This window comes from Melozone crissalis, unplaced genomic scaffold (assembly GCF_028551555.1).
Source record: "Melozone crissalis strain CALT ecotype California unplaced genomic scaffold, PUWL_Pcris_2 ptg000045l_1, whole genome shotgun sequence".
NCBI lineage: Eukaryota > Metazoa > Chordata > Aves > Passeriformes > Passerellidae > Melozone > Melozone crissalis.
Window position 1 is genome coordinate 30,535,259 of NW_026535823.1, and position 21,224 is coordinate 30,556,482.

A 21,224-nucleotide genomic window follows, 5' to 3' on the forward strand; every position below is an offset into this window, starting at 1 on the left:
CTGTGAGCTCTGGTGCTGCTGCCAGTGCCCAGCCCAGCTGGGCAGTAGCCAGGAGAGAGGATCCGAGCTGGCTGACCAGCAGACCAGATGTGCAGCGAGTGCTGGCGCAGGGATGCCAATGCTTCAGTGACTCCTCACTACTTCCAACAGATGGTGGCAAGATCCAAGTTTCTTTGGTGATAAGCTAGCAAAGTGATTCATGGAGCCTCACTTGATGATGGCAGTTTTTTGGGCATGACTCTATGAATGTACCATATGTCTTCTCTGGACCAGCGTGGTTAGGATTCAGTGTCTGGCAGATGGTAAATCGATCACCTATAGGGTGGCTTTAGCATCACTATCAGTTTTAGAAATTATTTCAAAGCCTTGAAAATTCAAGCAGCCAGATCTCTCTCCTACTCAGGCATACTTCTGTTACCTGCAAATGAGATTATTTGGTGGTCAGCACAGCTCACCACAGCACTCCAGCACTGCAAAGCCACCGTGGATTGCTGGCATCTCACAAAGCTTCCCAGAGCACTTGAACTCTTCACCAGGCAGTGAAGGATTTAAATACTATGGGTGACAGCACCATTTACATAAATGGTTTTAGCCTTCCATGTATTGCTCCTTACACTCTGGTGACTTTCTAACTGGAGCTGGCTGAAACGTTAAATTGACCACGATCTTGTAATGCCAGGATGTACAGCAGCCTGTGCTGCAGAGCATTCAAGCATTCCCATGGAATATGACAGTGTGGATCCTGCAAGCCAAAAAAGCAAGGAAGAAAAGGCAAGGAAAGGAAAAATAAAAACAAAAACAACGAGATGGTGTGTTAGGAAGATAAATGAAGGAGAAACACAATTACGAGAAGCAAGAAATACAGCACGAAGGCAAGAACCCAAGGAAGGGGGTGTGTGAGAAGAAGGGATGAAAGTCAACTAGTGCACTGGTTTCCATTAGATTAATTTCCTCCATAATTACCATTGCCACTTAGACTTTCATCAGGACAAGGCCTGCCAGGGAAACGCTGCAGCACAGTACTCTCTGTCCATGCCAAAGTGGCAAAACCTTTATGTCACATATCTGGAAAGATGCTGTGTCCTTCTCTATCAGCATCCTCTGCTGGGCCACCAAAGTCCTGGTGCCTGCTCGCTGTCCTGTCAGCCAGCTCCGAGTGAATCAAAGTGAAGGCTCCTGGTGTACCCTGTACAAAGACATTTTGTGATGTCCCATTCTGTCAGAGCCTCTGTTAGGCTGCTCCTTGGTGCTGTCAGCTGGCACAGTGGTGTCACCTTCCACTTCCCTCTGGATTTTGACAAAAACAAACCCTTTGACACAGAAAATGATGTCAGGGAGCCAGGAGAGTCACACCACAAGGGAAAGGAATCCACAAACAGCACAGTGCTGACCATCACGCGAGTTTGCATGATCCAGTTTACAATGTCAGCACAGCTGACTGAGCAGGGGAAGATTTTGAATTTCTGCACTCACTTTGGAGCAACCTGGTGCTGAAGGAAAAGCAGTTTCCCAACAGATGGCCTCAAGGTCAGGCTTTAGCCATGCCACAATCCCAAACTGCTGCAGCCCGGGCAGGGAGGGCAGAGAGGGAGAACCTGCAAAGGGTTAAAGCTCCAGCTAAACAAAAGTCAGCGACCGTGTAATTAAAACTCTACCTTTGTTGTATTGTCAAGAGTTAGCCTGTGACATAGGAAATATTTAAAGGAGCAGGCTGTTGAGCTAATTTGTGTGTGAGTGAACTGCTTAGACAGTCCTATCCTAAATTAACTGTAAGGCCACCCACCGAGCTCGCCTCATAAAGGGCCACGATTGCTCAGCTCCATTCCGTACAGCCCTTCAATAATTACTAGATAAATGCATAACTAAAACCTCTATTACGCTAATAATTTGTACTGAGATAGATGTGTGGGACACCATGCTGGGTTAATTTGTCATCCCTGCAGCAAACTTCTAAAGAGGGCTCTTTTGCAGAGGAGTTGTGTTAATATGTTGCTCCAGTGAGGACATGTTAGAGCAACAAGATGACTTGGTCGCTTAATCTCCTAAAGAGGCAAAATGCCTGGAGGGGAAGTGCCAGAAAGAAGAAAGGGGGGTGATTAACACAGTGGACCCAGATTTAAACTCATCCTGACAAAAGGAGCTGATCTAACTGAGCAAAAGAATGGGGGGAAAAAAAAGGGGGGAGTGTTAAAAATACTAATAGGATTTCATGCGTCCCTAAAAAAAAAATATAAAAATAAAGTGCTGCAGGAAGAAAGTATTTTGCCCATGCTTTTCCTGATGCTGTGTTTGGTTCCTTTGCTCTCTTTGATGTATCCATGGAGTTAAACTATATGCTTTAAACAGTGCAGTGAACTATAATATTTTTATCTCTGCTTTATGCTAAATTCTTCTAGCTTCAGACACACACAAAAAGCACATTATTGCTTTAAATATGGAACCCATGTTTAAGCATCAGAGCTCTGGATTTTCAACCTCCTCTATTGACAGAACCATAAATCATGTTAAAGTTAAGTGAATTACTGTAGCGTGGAACTATAGCTTTAACAATGTTTATGTAGTATCAGCTTACCATCTACAGAATGAAAGGGAGGAAAAACACTGATATTAGAAATGGGAATGTGGAGTCCTATTAACTTAACAGCAATATATCACTCCAAAGTCACAGATTCCATTACCATGCCCTTTTTAGTATCAAAGCAGAATTATATCATCACACACATAAAGGTTGTAGTTTTAAAGAGAATTTACATTTCTATTGTAAACTTATCAACTGCATTTCATTATAAGAAAGACATGATATATCCTCCTAGCAGTAGTTTTTATCTTGTGATGAGAATATATGAGAATGCATCATGTGTATTAAAAGTAATAATAATAATATGCAGAAGTTGACAGCATTTGATGCGAGGCAGGAATTCTACAAATATGGTAAATTCGGGTCTCTTTGACCTCTAGCTGTATTCTTGGAAGGAAGGAGTGCTTTCCATAGGTCTGATTTTTATTTCTGTCCCAATGTAATCAATTCTATAGCATTCTGGCCTCCCAAAGGCAGCAGAATTCTGACATGTTTTAAAACATTCAGCTCAAAAATAGCTAACTTAACTGGCCCCCTGCCCGTGCCAGAATCTGGAACCAGCGCTCAGTTCAGCTCCACAGGTTTCCAAAAGCAGCCTGTAACACTCAGCAGCCCAGAGTACACCAATAAACCCCGGGCTCAAACACAGCCCTCAGCACATTTTCCTTTTGCTGGGAGCTCCGTGGGCCTTGGCACAATGTCCTCCTGCCTCCCACTTGCTGCTGCAGAACTTCTTGCAGGAGGAGTGTTCTGAACAAAGGGTGCAGGTGCCTTGTGCCACTGAGAGCAGCAGCACAGGGCTGAGAGCCAGCCCTGAGCTGGAGGTTCTGTGGCTCTGTTCTTTTCAGCAGTGCTCAGTGCACTTGACTTGTGGAGCTGAGAGATGGACAGCCTGAAATTCAGCCCATTTTTGTGATGTTCATGGACAGGAACAGATCCTCCACCCACCCGATCTAGGGTGTCTCACTACCTCTTGCATTGGTCAGCTGTTTCTGTTATATTTTAAATCTTTCATCTATGTTTGTCTACAGAATGTGGGAGTGAGTGATACCTAAATTTTACCAATGCTCAGAGGGTAAAGCCCATTTTTGTTCTCCAACTCCATGATTCCCCAGCCTTGACACTGTGCAAATGGGAATGTGAGATGGGATCAGTTTGCATTTAGCTCATCCTTGGACCTGACAAACGTGTTACTAAACAGCCCCTTTGCACCATTATTACTTCACAAATACCTGAGTTTTCCAGGGATGTGAATTCCCTTCCAAGGGCTCATCCCAGGACTGGTCAGTCCTGCCCTCAGCAGCTCAGTATTTAAGTATTTGCTCAGGTTTTGCCAACCTGAGCAAGCAATTCCTCTACTTTTATCACCCAAAAGTCTGTTCCTAATGGGCAGTAAGAAAAATGGGGACTTTCAGAAACCTTTGAAAGTGTTACAGGGAAGCAGCTCCCATTGAAATTCAAAAGCAGTTAATGAATTCTCTCAGGACCTCTGCAAATCCCAGCCCGAGTTTCTTAATTATTTTTTTTTCTTGTTTGGGTAACTGCTTTCATCACCAAAATCTGTGGGCTTAAAGCTATTGTTTTAGGCTTCCATTCTTTACCTCTTGTATTGTATTATACACAGAAGTGTAAGTTCCTTTCAACAAATTTGGATTATTGCCAGATCTCCTTATTAAAAAGTCACTCTTCATATTTCCGATAAACACAGCTGTTTCATGGTGTTTGAAAGCATTTCACATCAGCCAGCATGGTGGCTTAGCCAATTAGTCCTCTAATATGGTCAATTTTGAGAATAAGTACCTTTGGGGTACAAAGGGTGGGATCCATCTCGCATAATTTGAACTGGCATCACTGGAATGGCAGCAGAAACTTTGCAGCACACAGGGAGTTAAAGCGACTTAGAAGCCTGACGTGGAAGTCGCTAGCAGAACAAACTGTTCTCTAACATTTCCAGGGAAATGACTTTTCAGAAAATACTTTCTTAATTGTAATGAAGCCAATTATAATGGCCTCAAAAACAAGCGGATAAAAAACGATCCCGTTTCATTATGGTTCTAGTGTTACTATTTCTAGGAAGGCTGATCAATGTTTAATGAAGTATTAGTAAACTTAATTATCACTTTCTGGAGGAGGTATCTGAGCGCTGTGCCCAGCTGATGGGCCAGCCCTTGTGCCTGTGCAGGTGCAGTGGTTGTGATTCCGGGGTGATCACACCTTGTCCTGAGCACCACCAAACCACCCTTTCAAAGACTTCAAAAGGCTTCAGGAAGAAAGGAATTCCATCCAGGGCTGTGGGCTTGAAGGGGCTGGCAGGGCTTTTTTTGGAAGAGGAGATGGAAAGTGGATGGATCAATATGTGGCCCCATATGTTGGGCTGTGCTGGTGGAAAACCTGTCTGAGCACTGTAGGTGTCCCTTCACCGTGTCAGCAGGCACTCCCCTGGAGCAAGGAGCCCAGGGCTCTTTATTAGGATCACTCCTTTGTTCCAGGACCCTAAAAATCTGAAGAAAACTGTGACCTGTTTCAAATTAACTGATCCTTTATTGTCTCATCACTGCCTCGGACAGAATTCACAATTTTGGCTCTTCTTCAGAGCCTCGGCCATGTGCAGCGCTCACCTAATCAATGGGGGCAGCTTATTGCACTGGTTACTTGGTTATTGGCCACTACACACCAAGAAGGGGAAAGGCAAGACAGAGCTGCATAATCAGAATTCAGCATTCTGAAAAATCCTGTGACTTCTGTGCTGCACAGCACCCCGAGCTCATAAAACACCAAGGAATCCAGTGTAGCACGCAACAGCTGCACTGCATAATTACTTGGCCCAATAGCAGCAGTTTTAAAATACTGGTATATCTGTTGCAGGCCACCATACATTACCATCTCGTTTTCAATAAAAAGTCTGGGATGTTTCAGACCAGCTTCAATGGAATTAGAATCATGTGTGCTTTGAAATATTTATGCTTGCCTTGAGATGGAAGGATAACTCCTGCCTCCAGCCCCTACACAGAATAACAGATTTCATAACGCCAGGGACTCCAACTCCTCCATACCTACAGCAGGTAGAAATGAAGTTCTGATCTTGAGTACACATCTTTTCATAGATTGTAGAAGTCATATTTTATGTCATTTACTGAGGTCAATAATAAAATATAAATGTCACAGGCTGAAAGACGCCAGGAGAAATATGGTTTGGCAGGATGGAGCTGCTTAGGGATACATAAATAATAAGTCAATAAGTAAATAAATAATAGACAAAGACCTATTTTATCTTCCATTTGAGGATCTCAAAGAATTTACAATCTCTGATTGAGACTTGTAATATCCCGTCAGAGGTAATAAGAGCCTCTTCTCTTACACAGGGTAATTTCCATCACTGTAGGTGTGGGTTTAGGAATTAAAGACTTTATCATTTTTATTAAGTCTGAAAATCATGACTGAAAGGGGCCCTTGGCCTTTTTAGAGGCAAACAGGGATAATAATGACCTGCTTCATTACCCCTTGTGCTTTCACTGATTAAAAATGCTTGTGAGGGCCCCTATATTTGGAAGCACCGTTGTGTTCTGCACTCAGAACTTGTTGGAGTGGCCAGTTTTGCACTCTCCAGAGTTGCTGACCACAACACAGCCATCAGAGTAATGGTCTGTGTCTGGGCCAGCAGATTTTAGACTTTAACATTTAATTCCCTCTCTCTGGTATCAGGCAGGCACATTTGTAATGTTGATCAGTTTAATAGTGGTGGTTTTTCTCCTCTTATCAAAGAGCCCTTTCTTTTGGCACTTGAGAAATTTGCTATTTCCTAGTCAGAGGCTGCACAAACAAAGCTTTGGAGATCCCTACTGCACTCGTCACTCCTTATGCTAAGGGGAAAACGACCCCTCCACATCAGTGCATGGCACAGGGCTGAGGAATGGTGCCAATTTCCTCGTTTCCCTCCCCCAGCCCTTCCCTGATCAGCAGGAAGCCCTTGGGGATGGGCTGAGGAGCCGGCCAAGGCTCCAGAGAGGAGCCACGTTCTCCTTGCAGCACTTTGCCGTGCTGAATTATTGTTGGTCATTTCTGCATTTCTTTGCTTCTCTCTCTCTTTGGCCAGGTCACTGACACACACTCTCCACTTTGTTTTCTGCCCTGACACACTGAGGAGGTCAGGACAGCAGAGAAAGGCTTGCTCCTTGCCTGCCACTGAGTATTTCTTTCATCTTTCTTACAGCAAATCAAATTATTAAATGAAGAGCCATACTTTGGACAAGCTAAACACAATGTTGTCTCAGGCCTAGCTTTGAATTCCCACATGTTCCCTGGATAAAATTATTTATTCCTTCTTGTCTGAGATGCATTTCATAATCTCCTTTTCACCCAGGAGACAAACAGAAATGAGTTTGTTCATAAAGGACAGTGCAATTGCATAACAATTTCAAAGAGTACTAAAAGGGCTGATACTAAAAGGAGATTCTCTTTTTATATTTCAGAAATTCCAATTTCTTCCTTACTTAATTAGATGTTTGTCACATAAATGTCCATTTCTCACTTTTATCTGCATCCTTCATATTCCATCTGGCACACAAGGAAAGGGGGAACTACAAAAGCAGATACAAAGAAAGGGAGGAAGACAGAAATAATGTAGGCTAATAAAATTTTTGTTGTAGTCATCAAAATGCTGTCTGGGATCTACCTGAGTGAAGGTGTGTGGGCAGAATGGAGGTGTCAACCTCAGAGCAGCACCACTCAAGGGCTGGGGATTATTTTGGGGTGAGGTGGCTCCTTGGACACTGTTGTAATAATTGTCTCCATGGTGGTCACTCACAGTTACAAAAGGGAATCTCCCTTTAATTTTGATGTTTCTCTTTTTATTGGGGATATTTTCAACAGAATTAAAGGGAGCAGAATTAAGGCGGACACAGGGAGCTTTTTATGGCAAGGACAAGGGTTTCACATCCATCCCATACCAGCACCCCTGGCATGAGTGCAGCTCTCCTTGGTGGTGGTGTCAGAGCAATAATTCCTGTCCTGTGGTGGAAAGGGATGTGTACAGAAGGGCTGCCCAGCCAGCCCTCAGTGAATGTTTACAGCAAAAGGCAGCAGTTTCCTTGCTGCTGTTTCTGAGTTCACCTTTTATCCACATCCTCAGGCTCTTGAGTTTGCTAATGGTTTAATAATGCTAAAGAAAAAAAAAAGTTATTAATAAAGTGTCATATTATTAAAGTGGCAATGAACAAGAGTAAGAAGCAGATTTTAGCTTTTATTTAACTGAAGGTTTTTCATAACATTCATCATGAAATGAATGTTTGCTCATTTGTGTTTGATTTTAGTTAACTTTCCTGCATCTCTCCAATTTTTCCAAATGTGCCAAAGGCTTTTTTATTTTTTTCCCCCTCTTGTATATTTAAATTATTTCCAAGCCAACACCTGAGTTTCTGTAGGATTTCCCCTGCCTTGCATAGCATTTATCTGATTGGTCATATGCAGTGTACGAGCACAATCTCTGCACATGGACACCCCTGAAAGGCTCCTAGGGAGCAACAAAGACTGTTTGGTGAGAAATAAACAATGATTTACAGATGAGCTTGTGTACAACCAGATTAATTGGTCATTCTGAAGGAAGAGTGAATCCTCATTTTAAAGGGAGAATTCATGGCACTGTAAGTGGCAGCAGTTGCTGCCTCGTGGTGACAGCTAACAATGGGAAGCTGTTGGGGGTAGCAAGAGTCCAACCCAATATATTTTGAAGGCCAAGGAAGTGGGCAAAGGTGTCACATAATGCAGGAGAGCAAAAGGCTCTGGAGCTGCGCTCGTAGTTCTGCTGAAATCAGCTGAGGGTAAAATCGGTCATTGCCAACAGGCCGGTGTAGATCACACCTCTGCACCTTCTCTGGAGTGCATTTTCCAGCTGGCTTGTTGGCCCATAAATTCACCAAATTAAACTTCATCCCCGAGAGCGAGCTGGGGGCTTGCTGAAGATCTGAGCCCAGCGTTATTCAGGAGAAATGTAAATGTGATTTTCCAAACGATCTCGCCACTTTGTGCATGTTCATTAAACGAAAACACGTTACTTAAAATAAATGTTCCTGAAGTGAGATGGGGGAAAACAGCCCAACAACAAGAAGTGTTAGACTGCTTTTAAATTATCGACCGTTTATACTACAATGTAAAATGGATTCGTATGTGCAAATCCAAGTTACATGAAATGTCAATTAAATCAACCCTAATCTCCCAAATACATTTTTTTATTGCCTGATTGATGAGGGCTGCTCTTAAGGTGATGAATAGTTTTCACTCTCACAAAGGACTGCTGATTCCTTGCTACATGTCCACTAAAAACACAGAAAATCCTTCAAAATGTCTGGCTCCATTTGCTTCCAGGATCTAGATGGAGTGAGTGTAGGACACAATGTGGTCTAATATATTAATTGATGTATAAACAATACTGTACATTTAAAAACAAACCAATAGCAAAGAAAAAAAAAAAGCTGCTTAGAACTACAACAGATTTAAACTGTTTTATTTTCCAGAGGCAAAGCTCTATATAACGTCTTTGTTTTCTTTCCTATAGCAAGTCCACATGCAACACCATCGACTCTTCATTTTCCAACATCACCCATTATTCAACAGCCTGGGCCATACTTCTCACACCCAGCAATCCGCTATCATCCTCAGGAGACTCTGAAAGAGTTTGTCCAACTTGTCTGCCCCGACGCTGGTCAGCAGGCTGGACAGGTGGGGTTCCTAAATGTAAGGAAGCCGTTTTTCTTTCTTCAGAAGTGTTTGTCCTTTGTAAAAATTAACCAGGGGGTTAGGGATGGATGGGGTTGTTGTAACAGCATGGCGCCTGAAGGAGCGCACCTTGAGGAGATGCTGGAAGGGACAACAAAAAAAATAAAATATATATATATAAAATAATAATGCTGTGCTCCAAAAGCATTTAAAAAAACAAACAAGAGACCTCCCCAAAAAACCACTCGACCACATTGTGGTGGAAGCAGCTTAAAGTGTCAGGGAAGCTGGTGCTTCAGTGACCTGCTGGGTCCCCCCACAAACGACTTTGCTGCATGTGTTGTAACCCTTGTGGAACCAGGGTTAACAAAATACGAAGGCAGAATAATTTTTATTAATTATTTTTGAAGTTCAGGGGAGAGTGGGGGGGAAAGAGCAGGAAAAGGGAGGGTGAGAAACAGATGTTTCAGATCAGCTAAGTTCATTAAAAAAAAAAAAAAAGATACTGCCTTATAGCACTTTAGATCAAGTTGACCAGTACTTGAACTCAAGATGTTAAAAGTACAGTTTATTATGGTTTGTTATTTCTGTAAGCAGTTATCTTTTCCCCTTATCTCTATGAAAAATTAAGCAGAGTTCCAAAGCTTCAAATAACCATTTTCATTTTTTTTTTAATCAAATAAAGTGAATCATCTTGCTATTATTGAAATAGCATTCTGGACGAATATAGAATTTATAAATTTTATGTAAATCAAATCGAAAATAATGCTCTGAATATTTCATGAAATGTAATGCATGTAACTTTTTCCAGCCAATGAAGTAATAACTGGCAAAATTACTGCTTCTCTCCTGACATACTGAAAGTGTTAATGAGAATTAGTTTAATTATTAGCATCTAATTTATTACACTTATTTAATAAGCTGTATTGTTCTCAGTGTTTTCCTTTCCCCAGCAGAAAAACTGACTCTACTTATTCCAGCCAGTCCTGGCTTTGAATAATGTCTGCAATATGTTAGCAGATACATTTATGTCTAGACAACAAATCAATACAGTGCTTTTCTTTTTCCTTGAGTATTCATTTGCTTAATTTATCCCAAACCATTCAGCATTATGAACTGTTAGCACACTCACAATGAACAGGCAGCAGGGGTCTTCTTGGCAGGAAAGGGACCTAATTGGGAGACAAGATAGTGTTTGAGAGATGTCACTAATATATTAGTTTATTAAAGGTGCTGGATGTTGGAAAAATAAACATCCCTGAAGGATTGCTCCTTGCTGCAAACTCCAGCAACTGCAGTCTTTGAAGCCTGTGGGAGTGCTGTTAAGTTAAATGCAGATGAACTCGAGTCTTACTTATCCCCTGAACCATTTTTTGCTCCAGCACAAGTGTGATTTGCACCTCCACGGCTTTAAGGCCTTTTGTCAGTGCCAGAGCAGGTGAAATGAAAATGAAAGTCCCAAGTGTTTTGCCAGGATGGGTATTTTGTCCCTGGCAATTCAGGCTAATGGAAACCCTATCAGGAATTAAAATATTATTTTCTTTAGCAGTACTTAGAATATGGATCTGTGTTTAAAGCTGAGCTTTTATCATCAATGGAAAAGCCAATGTTCAGTGCCAGAAGAGCTGCAGTGAGATCAATTTGTAGAGTGCTGTCGAAAATGATCTCATCATTTTTGTCACTAAAATGGAACACCTGATTCACAGCCTGTCCTACTTTCTCTTTATAATGGTATTTGGCATCTCTCTGTATGGTTTTCAAGTGTCCAGGCTGGGTTACATTTAAAATGTAAACTTAATAAGCTGGGGGGAGGGTTGGCATGTTTTTCTAAGCCTGATTCCTGTTTTTGTGATACTTGAAAACACTTTTACTTACGGACACATTTTTCTGGTGATTAATTGAAAGACCACACTCATATAGCTGATCCCCTTCAGCCTGTGACTGACCACAGCCCAGACTGAAGGGAGGGTGGTTTTTTTTTCTCCCAGTGTGTAAAATGAAGCTGTTCTGAGTTCAGTCATTTCTCCATATGATCCTAATGGCAGCTAAACCAAGAGCTACACTATTGCTAACTCAAAAGGGATGTGGGAGAGCAGTTATTTTAATATACACTCATTCATTTTCCTGTAATGAGATAGCAGCATGATTTTTAAGACCACCAAAAAGGCTTGTTTTTTCTCTTAATGAGCAGTATCTTTAAGAAATTTACACTCAAGTCCTAGACACTCATATCCTGAGGGTATAGCACAGGCACGAACCTGGGGGACTTTAGGGGTCAAAAATACTGCTTCCCCTCTCACTGAGCATGGGTTAGTGCTGCAGGAAATGTAAAGAGGAGTAGGATTTAATCCAGGACAATTTAATCTTAAGTTCAGACAAGCTGCTAATAGGACAAGTGTTTAAAAGCCAGAATTTCCATAGTTTCACAAGGTTCACAGAGTTTGACACGATGTTCCTGGAAGTCCATGGAGAATTTGAGCCAGCACTTTCTTTGCCGCCTCTCAAGTAACTGTAAATGTATTGCACACAGTTTTTGAACTAGATTTGTTTTTACTGGAGGTTCCTAATAGCTGATTTTTAGTATAATTTCTGTCTGTTTGCTTGTTTCTCGGCAGCCCAATGGTAGCAGCCAAGGCAAGGTGCACAATCCATTCCTTCCTACCCCAATGTTGCCACCACCACCTCCGCCACCAATGGCTAGGCCTGTGCCTCTGCCAGTGCCAGACACAAAACCTCCAACCACATCAACAGAAGGAGGGGCCACCTCTCCCACTTCTCCAAGTAAGTACAGACGCAGCGGGATGCACACTGGGCAGGGATGAGGCCTGCACACATCTTGGGAAGCAGGAGAGCTCTCTGCTCTCCGCCATGGACAAAGCCATGAGCTGCTCCTGTGTGAGCAGGGAAAGCCTTAGCCCAAGGTTGCAGTTTTGTTTTTGACTCGGTTGGCATTTCACACGTGCGAGGGAAATCGAGGCCGGTGGCTCAGCTGTGACACAGAGCTCGGATCTTTGGGGTGTTGTTTGCTGCCATGAGGATTCGAGTGGATATCCCATTCCTGGAAGTGCTCAAGGCCAGGCTGGGTGGGCCTCTGAGCAGCCTGATCTAGGGGATGGTGGCCCTGCCCATGGCAGAAGGGTTGGAACTGGGTGATCTTTAAGGTCCCTTCCAGCCCAAACTATTCCATGGTTCTGTGATAAGTTGGTGTCTCAAGCCAGGCTTTAGAGGACAGATCCCACATGGAAGTCAGGCAATCTCCTTGAAAACATCCCTGCTTACACACACTGGGCTAAACTAACAACCCTTCCCAGTTTACTTCAATTGCCATTCTTTTGGGAATAAATTTTCCCAGATTAAGCCAGACATCTTTCCCTTATGCCGTGCATCTTAGGCAAGAAGTTTTGGTATGTCTTGAAGCCAGGGAGAAAGCTCTAATCCTCTCCCACCACCCACACGGCTCCCATATGCATTTTGTGTAGCCACAAGTCAAATTTACGAATTCCTGGATACACACTTGGGGATACCACTTTGGAGTCACTCTTCTGGGAAACAAATGCAATTCAGCTGTGTCTGATGCTTTAAAAAAAAGTCTGGATGTTCAGGGAGTTAATTGTGAAATGATTTAATGAAGCTATGCTCAAACTGACATTTAAAAACAAAAGGGAAGCTTTCAGTGCTTTAATGGCAACTGTAGGGGACTTGTTCCACAGTGAAGGGAGTCCAAATAACATCCACAAACAAAAATCAATCTAATCGAAAGAGCAAATCCCTTTGTGTGCTTTTCAAGCTTATTATTTAAATGCTATATGCAACCACTGCTGGATGTGCAGAGAGGTACTCACTCTTCAGACCAAGTGAAGCCTACATTTTTAAAGCTTTATATACAGTTCAGGAGACTTGCACAGGTTCCGGGGGCATTTTTAAAATCTGGTAGTTCCTCAGAGGTTTTCATTGCCTTCTGCTACACGATAGTGCATCAACTGCAAACTCAGCAAGATGCTCTGGCTCGCTTGGAAATTGAAATGGGTTTTAGTATGAGACAGTCTGGTAAGATTGTGAACACGATCTTCTAGAATCAGGACTTCTGGAATTGATCAGCAGATTTTTGTTGAGTGCAGAAGTTGATTCATTCCCTCCCCTCCACTCCTCTTTCTGACCTTAGACCAACACTGGCGCTGTCAGGAAGGTTTGGCACTTTCTGAGGGGACTTTTGAGTCCTATCAATAAGATTCAGTGGTGGGATCTAAAAGGTTAATGTTGAGTCATAGTTATCACTGAGCACAGTCAGCAGTGCCTTACTATTTCCTTGCCTTCATAACCGGGAAAAACAAAACTAGGTCAGTGTGTACTTGTCATTACGGTTGTGACTCAGTTTACTGGCAGTGTTTGGTGTCAAAAAGAAAAGAAAAAAATTCCCAACAACATTTTAGCACTAACCTTAATTTTTATGATACTGTGATTGTGTAAACAAGCTCAGAGTGTGTCTGGCCAGATTCTCAGCTGGCAGAAAAATGGGTATTTCTCCTCTGAAGGGAGCAGGACACCCATTGGTGTCTGCTTGGGGCTGGTCACTGGGCTCTGTGTTCAGCAGACAGCTGCCACGTTAATTGGGAATGGAGGTTTTCTCAAGAGCAGCCAGTTAATGGTATTTAAACAAAAGATTAGGAAAATAATTACTGTTTGTTAATTAGCCACGCTGATGACTAAACATATAGTTCTGGACATATTCAGGCACGCATCTTCCTTTTGGTGAGGGTTTTGAATAACAGTGACTCCAGTTGTAAACAAGCATATAATTTAATTTAGGGAAAAAATTTTACAGAAAAGTAGATTATAGGAAATATTTTCTAAGAAAAACTATGACATGTAAAGCAAAGCCAGTGGAAGCATTGGCCACATAAAGAGGAAAGCAAACTGAAGTTTGAGGCGTCGCAGGCAGGGTTTGCCAGGAGGACCCACTGGGCTCCATTCAGCGTGTCAATCAGGACCAACCCTCCATTTCCCTGCGTGTTTATATTTCCTTAACTAAATATTAGCCTTCGAACAGCGAGTGCAGATTCACCAGAGTTCCATAAAAGCCTCACAAAAAGGTGCTTTCCATGGTTACGGGCTGCTGGAGCGCACCGGTTCTGGGAGTGTCACCGGGCTATGGCTGACTGCCCTGCAGGGCTTGGGGATATTGGAAAGTCACTAATGCAACAAAGGCAGGAGTGATGTTAAATTTTGGCCAGACTCTCTCCTTAGCCGTGTGGAAGAGAGTGATCCCCCCTCCTCCCGAGGAAATGGAGTGAAAGGGGTTGGCATTTGCTCCATCCTCCTTCCCTTTTTTGGTCTAGCAGAAAGCCCTCAGCAGAAACAAAATGCAGTCATGGCCCAACCAAAAATTGGAATATGGCCCTCCTGAGGGGTGCAGGAGCCAGGAGCAGCTGTTCAATACAGCATGGCCTCCTGGGAGCGAGAGCTAAAAATCACAACAAGGTGGTTAATGATTCTCAGAGCAATAGTGAAACTCTCCAGCTGTGACATTAACCAAAACATGAACATTAGTGCTGTCCAAGGAAGGAAGAGCCCCTGGAGATGCACACTGGGGATTTGCCACTACTGGGTGGCCAAACATGCTCTGGGAGCTGACAGTTTCAGCTGTGAATCCTGTCCATTTGGAAAGCCAGCATTTTCCTCAATCAGATGGCACAATGGAGATGGGATTCACGAGGTTTGAGAGGTTAATTTTTCCTCAAAAAAAGCTTTTTCAATAGAACATATCTTTGATATCAGAAGACCCAGCATTATCTTATCTCAGATCTCTTCTTGATTTTCTTTGGTTGGTAACCCATTGCAAACACAACACAATATTTTCTTGAACTTGGCAGTTTTGGGGTTTTATATCTCACTGCCCAAAGCAAACAACACCTCCACAACATTCCAGTTGGGCTTTATCACTATCATAATTAAATCATTCCAGAGCAGCCTGAGATACTGCCATCCTGTACACCCTGACTTTTAAGCACCTTTTTAAAACAAAGTGGTATTTTCTGAGATTCACAACTCTTAACTTAAACGAACTCATTACTTGTTAATGTCCCTTTGAACAAAAGATTTTTCTTGTTAAATGCCATTTGTGTCAGGATGAGGAGAATGATCTTGTGGCTGTAGTACAGGATTCATAAAGCCAAGTGCCAGGTCCTACCCTTGGGTCACAACATCCTGTGGAGCTCTGCAGACTTGGGACAGAGTGGCTGGGAAGCTGGAAAAGGACTTGAGGATGCTGGGCAGCAGCAGCTGAACATGAGTCCAAGTGTGCCCAGGTGGCCAAGAAGGCCAAAGGCACCTGGGCTGGATCAGCTCTGGTGTGGCCACAGGAACAGGGCTGGGCTGTCCCCTGTGCTGGGCACTGGTGAGGGCACACCTTGAAGTGCTGGGGAGTGTCCAGGGAAAGGAATGGATCTGGGGAAGGGTCTGGAGAACAGGAGAGGCTGAGGGAGTTGAGGGGGCTCAGCCTGGAGAAAAGGGGGCTCAGGGAGGACCTTGTGGCTCTGCACAATTCCCAGGAGGGAGTAGTGGGGCTCTGCTTCCAGGGAACAGGGACAGGAGAAAAGGAAATGGCCTCAGGTCACACCTAGGGAGATGCAGGTTGGATATTGAGAAAAATTTCTTCAAAGTAGTGGTCAAGCACTGGAGCAGGAGCAGTGGTGGAGTCCCCATCCCTGGAGGGATTTTAAAGCCCTGTGGATGTGGCACCTGGGGACAGGGGTTAGTGGTGGCCTTGGCAGTGCTGGGGTAGGGGTTGGACTCAATGATCTTAAAGGTCTTTTCCAACCTAAACATTCCCATGATCCCGCAATCAGATTGGCTTTCTCTCCCTTCCTCTGCTATGCACTGGCTGAGCACCTTCTGGACGAGTTTGAGCTCTCTGTTCGCTCCTTTCCCCACCCATAAAAAAGAGGGCTGACTCCATCACTCAATTTGCTAAAATTTGCAGTTCCCTCTCAGATCCTCAGCTGCAGAATGCACTGCAGCAGGAATTGTTCTACTGCACCACATTCCTCCAGTCAATCCTTGCTGCAGCTCGAGGAACAGGACAACTCCTCACATCAAACACATGTACCTGTCATCCTGGTCTGTGAAAGGGAGACCTAGGGGTACATTAGGTCATCACTCACCCAAATCATCTTTACCAGTCCTTTTAATCCAGAATGATGACAAATTACACACTCCTGCTCTCAACAGCAATTATTTCAGGAAAGTATATTTAAAAGTAACATTTCCCTACTGCAGGCAACTTTAAAACACACAACATCCCCAAAACTGTTTGTTTGTCTTGTCTTTCATACAATTTCTTGCCATTTTGGCTAAATATCAAAGCTGTCTGTGTGAGCAAATGTTCTTTCTCTGCCAGCTCCTGTTTTGCTTGTTCCTGAAGTGAAGCATCATAGCAAATTTGTGGCATCACATTCATTTCCTTGGCTGTGGGCTGTGATGTTGCAGACAATCCCTAGTGAATTCCAGTAGCAGAAAGAGCAGGCTGGGCAGGAAGCTGTTGCTGTTCATGCCCAACAGGACATCTCTCAGCTGGTGTGAACCAGGGTAGGTCTCTGCAATTCCCATGGAGCAAAGCTGATAAAATCTGGAGAAGATCTGCCTAAGAGACCTGGCTGCTGTTCCTTATTCCTTTCCATGCTTTGGCTTTTCCCAAACTGGAGTTTGAAGACTCCAGCATAGGCTTAGCTTATATTTATGCTATAATATAATGTGACCCAGCTTTATCCAGTGAGACAGTTTGCCCCATCCTAGTTCTGGGGCAAAGTCTAGGGATCAGATTTCCAGGAATCCCACCTCCATGTCAACCAAGGGTATGAAGGCAATAAGATGCAGCTGGAAGTTGATCATGGTCGAAGCAACACTCAGTACTTCTCCCTTTTCCTGAAACAAATCTCCCCCTAACAAGGGAATATGTATTCCATGTCAGCTTAATATTCTGAGCCAAACTGGCCCCTTCCAACCCATAAACATCCCAGGAAATTTTGCAGCAAAGAGGGAACAGCACCTTGGGAGAGTCCAGTGTAAATCCTGTGCATATTTGTCGTTTTGGTGCTCTTCCCTCCTTGGCCTCAGCAGTGCAGTTCTATGGCCTGAAGGAAATACCAAGCTGACATCCGAGTATTTCCAGAAAGCAAGTTAAACATGGTTTGGAGCGGAAGGAAGGTGTACATAGCAACTCACCCAGCGAGCTTTGAGGGGACTTTTGTGCATATTACACACTTTTCAAATGCTTTTGAATTTTTTTGTTTGAACACAGAAGCCATTTAAGTCAGCATTCTGCTGGTTCCCCTTTGATTTTCTACCAAATATCACAGCAAAAGTATCTGCCAGCGGGGAACTGTAAACAAGATCTTGAGTTCCTTCCCTTCTGGGTGGAACTTACCTGCTCCAAGGGATTAAATGGCCTCTCCACTCAATCTGCTTCTTTAAAAGTAGACCAGGAAAACCAAACAACAGATGTTTGATTTTTGAGCTCTAAGTTAATTTTCCCCACTGTAGAAGGAATTCTTAGTCTTGCACAATATTAGATCGTTAGTTAGTTTAAAAAAAAAAACTCCACAAAGGACACCACAAAAAATCTTAATACAAGGCACTAGCAACAGGAAAATGTCCTTTGCAAATGTGTGGCTTCTTTGAATTATTAACCAAATTAACATGGTAAAAGGTGATGAGAACATCTCACCACATCTACTCAGTAAATTTCTTCCTTGATTTGCAGGTAGGAGTAACATCCAGCTTACCTGTTCATAGTATTCAAGCTGCACCACAATTTGCAAAACCATCTCAGGAAGATGAATTAGGGCACGTTAAAATTCCTTTAAGACTTTGTGAAGGAGAAGTGTTCCTTGCATGATTTTTGCAAGTGTTATCTTCTTGGAGAGAAAAGCTCACCTCACCAGAAACAAGTGGGAAAAATTCCTTCTTAGAATCCAGGATATCTCCCCTCATATCAGTAGGAAATGAAGATATGCAGTTCCTGGGGTGATTCCAGGGACTCTTGATAAAAGGGAGTATTCTGATGAAACTGTGAGAGCTAAGAGGCATCACAAGACGTTTGTGAGACTTGAAGGATGAGGTTCTGCATGCTTCTAGACTTGGGAACTCATCACCCAAGGGCTCTGTGGGAGGCAGAACATCCACATGGTCCAAGTGCAGATTGGGCATTGGGTGAGAAATCCCTCCAGGGCCTTAATACAGGAAGTCCCTGAGCTGAAAATAATCAGAGGTGGGAAAGAATGGGAGAAAGTAAATATGTGACCTGTTTTGGTTGCATTTGCTTATGACTTCTGAGAGAGGTGACAATGGCCAAGGTGGAGCACTGGTCTGATTTGGCACAGCCTTAAACCAAAGGTTCCTCCAGTGTAATTCCTATTCACCAAACATTTGCCTTCAGAAAGGTAAAAGAGTTTCCCCCCCCACAGCCAACTCAGTGTCTTCTCTGACTCTTAACTCACTTTACTTTTCTGTAATGTTGAGGCCTCAACATTATATTTAGCCTGACTGGAACTTGGCAAGTAACTTTCCTTTTACTATTGTTTTTTTTTTTTTTTGTCTCTTCATTGGATAGTTAGGTTGTCTGGGGATTTTATTCAGCAGAATGCATTCCCATAAATATATTCAAAATAGATAGGAGCCCTCCTTGTATTGAGGCATCTATTTGCGTTATTTAGATCTAAACATGCAAAAAACTGAGGAAGAGAGAAGATTGCTTGAGGGTTTTCAAATGAGAGGAAGACTAAAAATGCATTGAAAGCTTTTGGATGTGGAAGTACGTGGCATTGTGGACAGTTGCAGTGGAGAATATAATGCAACAATAAAATCATTAAAGTACTTCAAGTTTGGAAGTAATCTGGGTTCTTGGCTTGCATTGCATTTAATAGCTTTACATTTATGGGAGCCACTCCAGTTTTTAAAGGCAGCTTCAGCCTTCAGACTGATTGCACTTACCACCCCAGTGAAACTGCAACCCATTAATTTTTTACCGAAAGGATCTCCCTAGTTTGTCAAACACATCAAGTGAACATTTTAGAGAGTGCAGACCACAGCAGTATGAAAACCAAAACTTTATATCCAGAGAGAACGCTGGATTAGCATGAAATAAAGGGTCTGACTCTGTTAATGAGCACTTAGGTAATTTCATTGCTATACAAAACTCTTTTAAAAATAGAGGTACCCGACATTCGAGTGAAAACAGTCAGGACCTGCAGAAATCTCCTGTGCCAGCCCATCATGGAAAGGCCTGCAGTGGTTCTCCTTCAGGCTGGAGAGCTGCCCACCCTCCCCCGAGCCCACGTTTGGGGCCATCCCCTCTCCCAGCAGCCCAGTCCCCTACGTGTTGATCCCCCCACCACGAAGCCCGAACCTTTCCAGTGTCTCAAACCAAACTCTCGCTCTCTAAAACGTTCGCACATTTCTATGTCAAACATCTGCTTAGGTGGCTCTGAGACAGTGTGTTTTGGTGTTGTTCGTGTGCAATCTAGTGCCGCTTCCTCAACGCATGTGTCCCTTCCCTTCACAGCCTACTCGACACCCAGCACCTCCCCCGCAAACCGATTCGTCAGTGTTGGACCACGGGATCCAAGCTTTGTAAATATCCCTCAACAGACTCAGGTGGGCCGCTTTCGACTTCTCTGTTTGCCTGCAGCCTCTTCTCCTCCTCCTCCTCCTCCTCCTCCTCCTCCAGTGTCCTCTAACGTGTCCCCGCGGAGCAGCTGCACTGCCGCTGTCACTTCACCCACATGGTCTCAGTAACTACAGTGAAATGTCACCACTTGCAGTTTGTTTGTCTGTTGTGGTTTTTTTTTTTTTCCCTCCTTTGTTTGTTTTTTTATTTTAATTTATTTTTGGGGCTTGTGTGGTGATAACAACACTGCTTTCATGACTGGAAGGACCTCTCTCTGCTTTCTAAGGTGTTGGCTCCCAGCGCGCAGTTGTTTGCTCTAGGGCCGGGGTTTCAAAGGCTTTGGCTCCAACCTGCTCCCCAGGCACTGCATTTAATTGTGTTTAGATTAGATGCTAGGCAAAAATCCTTCCCTGCCTGGTAAAGGTTGCCCAGAGAAGCTGTGGCTGCCCCTGGGTCCCTGGGAGTGTCCAAGGCTGGGCTGGACAAGGCTTGGGGCAACCTGGGCTAGTGGAAGGTGTCCCATGAAACAAGATGATCTTTAAGGTCCCTCCCAACCCAAACCAGTCTGTGATATGCAAAAAAAAAAACCTCAAATACTCATGGAAAAAAAATACTCAAATTCCTGGTTGGCCATTTGCATGGTGGGCTTTGAGCGAGCAGGAGATTTTTGTGATTGTGAGCACATCTGTTTTCCTTATGCAAAGAGAAAAAAGTCCAGTTGAGGCAGGCCTATAAAGCTGGGTTAGCTGAATTCATGGTCCTGCTATGGTCAAATCAGAAGCTCAAGTAAACATTTGTGTTTCTTTAGGAGAAGGACGAGATTTAAATGTGCTTTTTCCAAGCTGTATCAAATTCCCAGGGTCGATTAAGAAAATAGTTGTTGGCAGTTTTGTTAGCAGCTAATTTGAGCCAGATGTTGAAAAAATTAAGTCTGGGCTTAATATCACGTTATCATGGGGGGAGAAGGTATAAAAAAGTGAGCAGAGTTAGTGCTTTAGGACAACTGTAGTTTATAGTTTGAAGTGATTGCTTGACTACGTTGCAATTCTTTTAAAGGTCAACTACACGAAATATTTGTGATTCTGTTTTGAGCTGGTTGCAGTGACTAAAAAGCAATAATTCAAATAACTGGCAAACTGGGCATTACTACCCTTGGCTCTTGTAAGTTCTTTCAAATGGTTTATAGGCTTCTGAATAATTAGTGTGCAGATTAATGGCTGTCACATGCCACAGTAGGTGCATGAGGACAGACTCCTCGTTGTGATGGCTTCA

At 43.3% G+C, this 21,224-nt stretch overlaps 1 protein-coding gene across 17 annotated transcripts in view; it reads left to right on the forward strand.

The window, feature by feature from the left end:
- Positions 1–21,224, forward strand: part of NFIA (nuclear factor I A) — a 348,828-nt gene that overhangs the window by 299,000 nt on the left and 28,604 nt on the right. For 12 of the 17 annotated variants that reach the window (XM_054286270.1, XM_054286278.1, XM_054286282.1 and 9 more), the window contains 3 exons: positions 9,129–9,307; positions 11,905–12,070; positions 19,848–19,939. In XM_054286270.1, coding sequence (XP_054142245.1) covers positions 9,129–9,307; positions 11,905–12,070; positions 19,848–19,939 — 437 coding nt within the window. Of the gene's footprint in view, positions 1–9,128; positions 9,308–11,904; positions 12,071–19,847; positions 20,081–21,224 lie in introns of those variants that run through there. The other 5 variants (XM_054286271.1, XM_054286287.1, XM_054286273.1 and 2 more) reach the window with 3 other exon arrangements.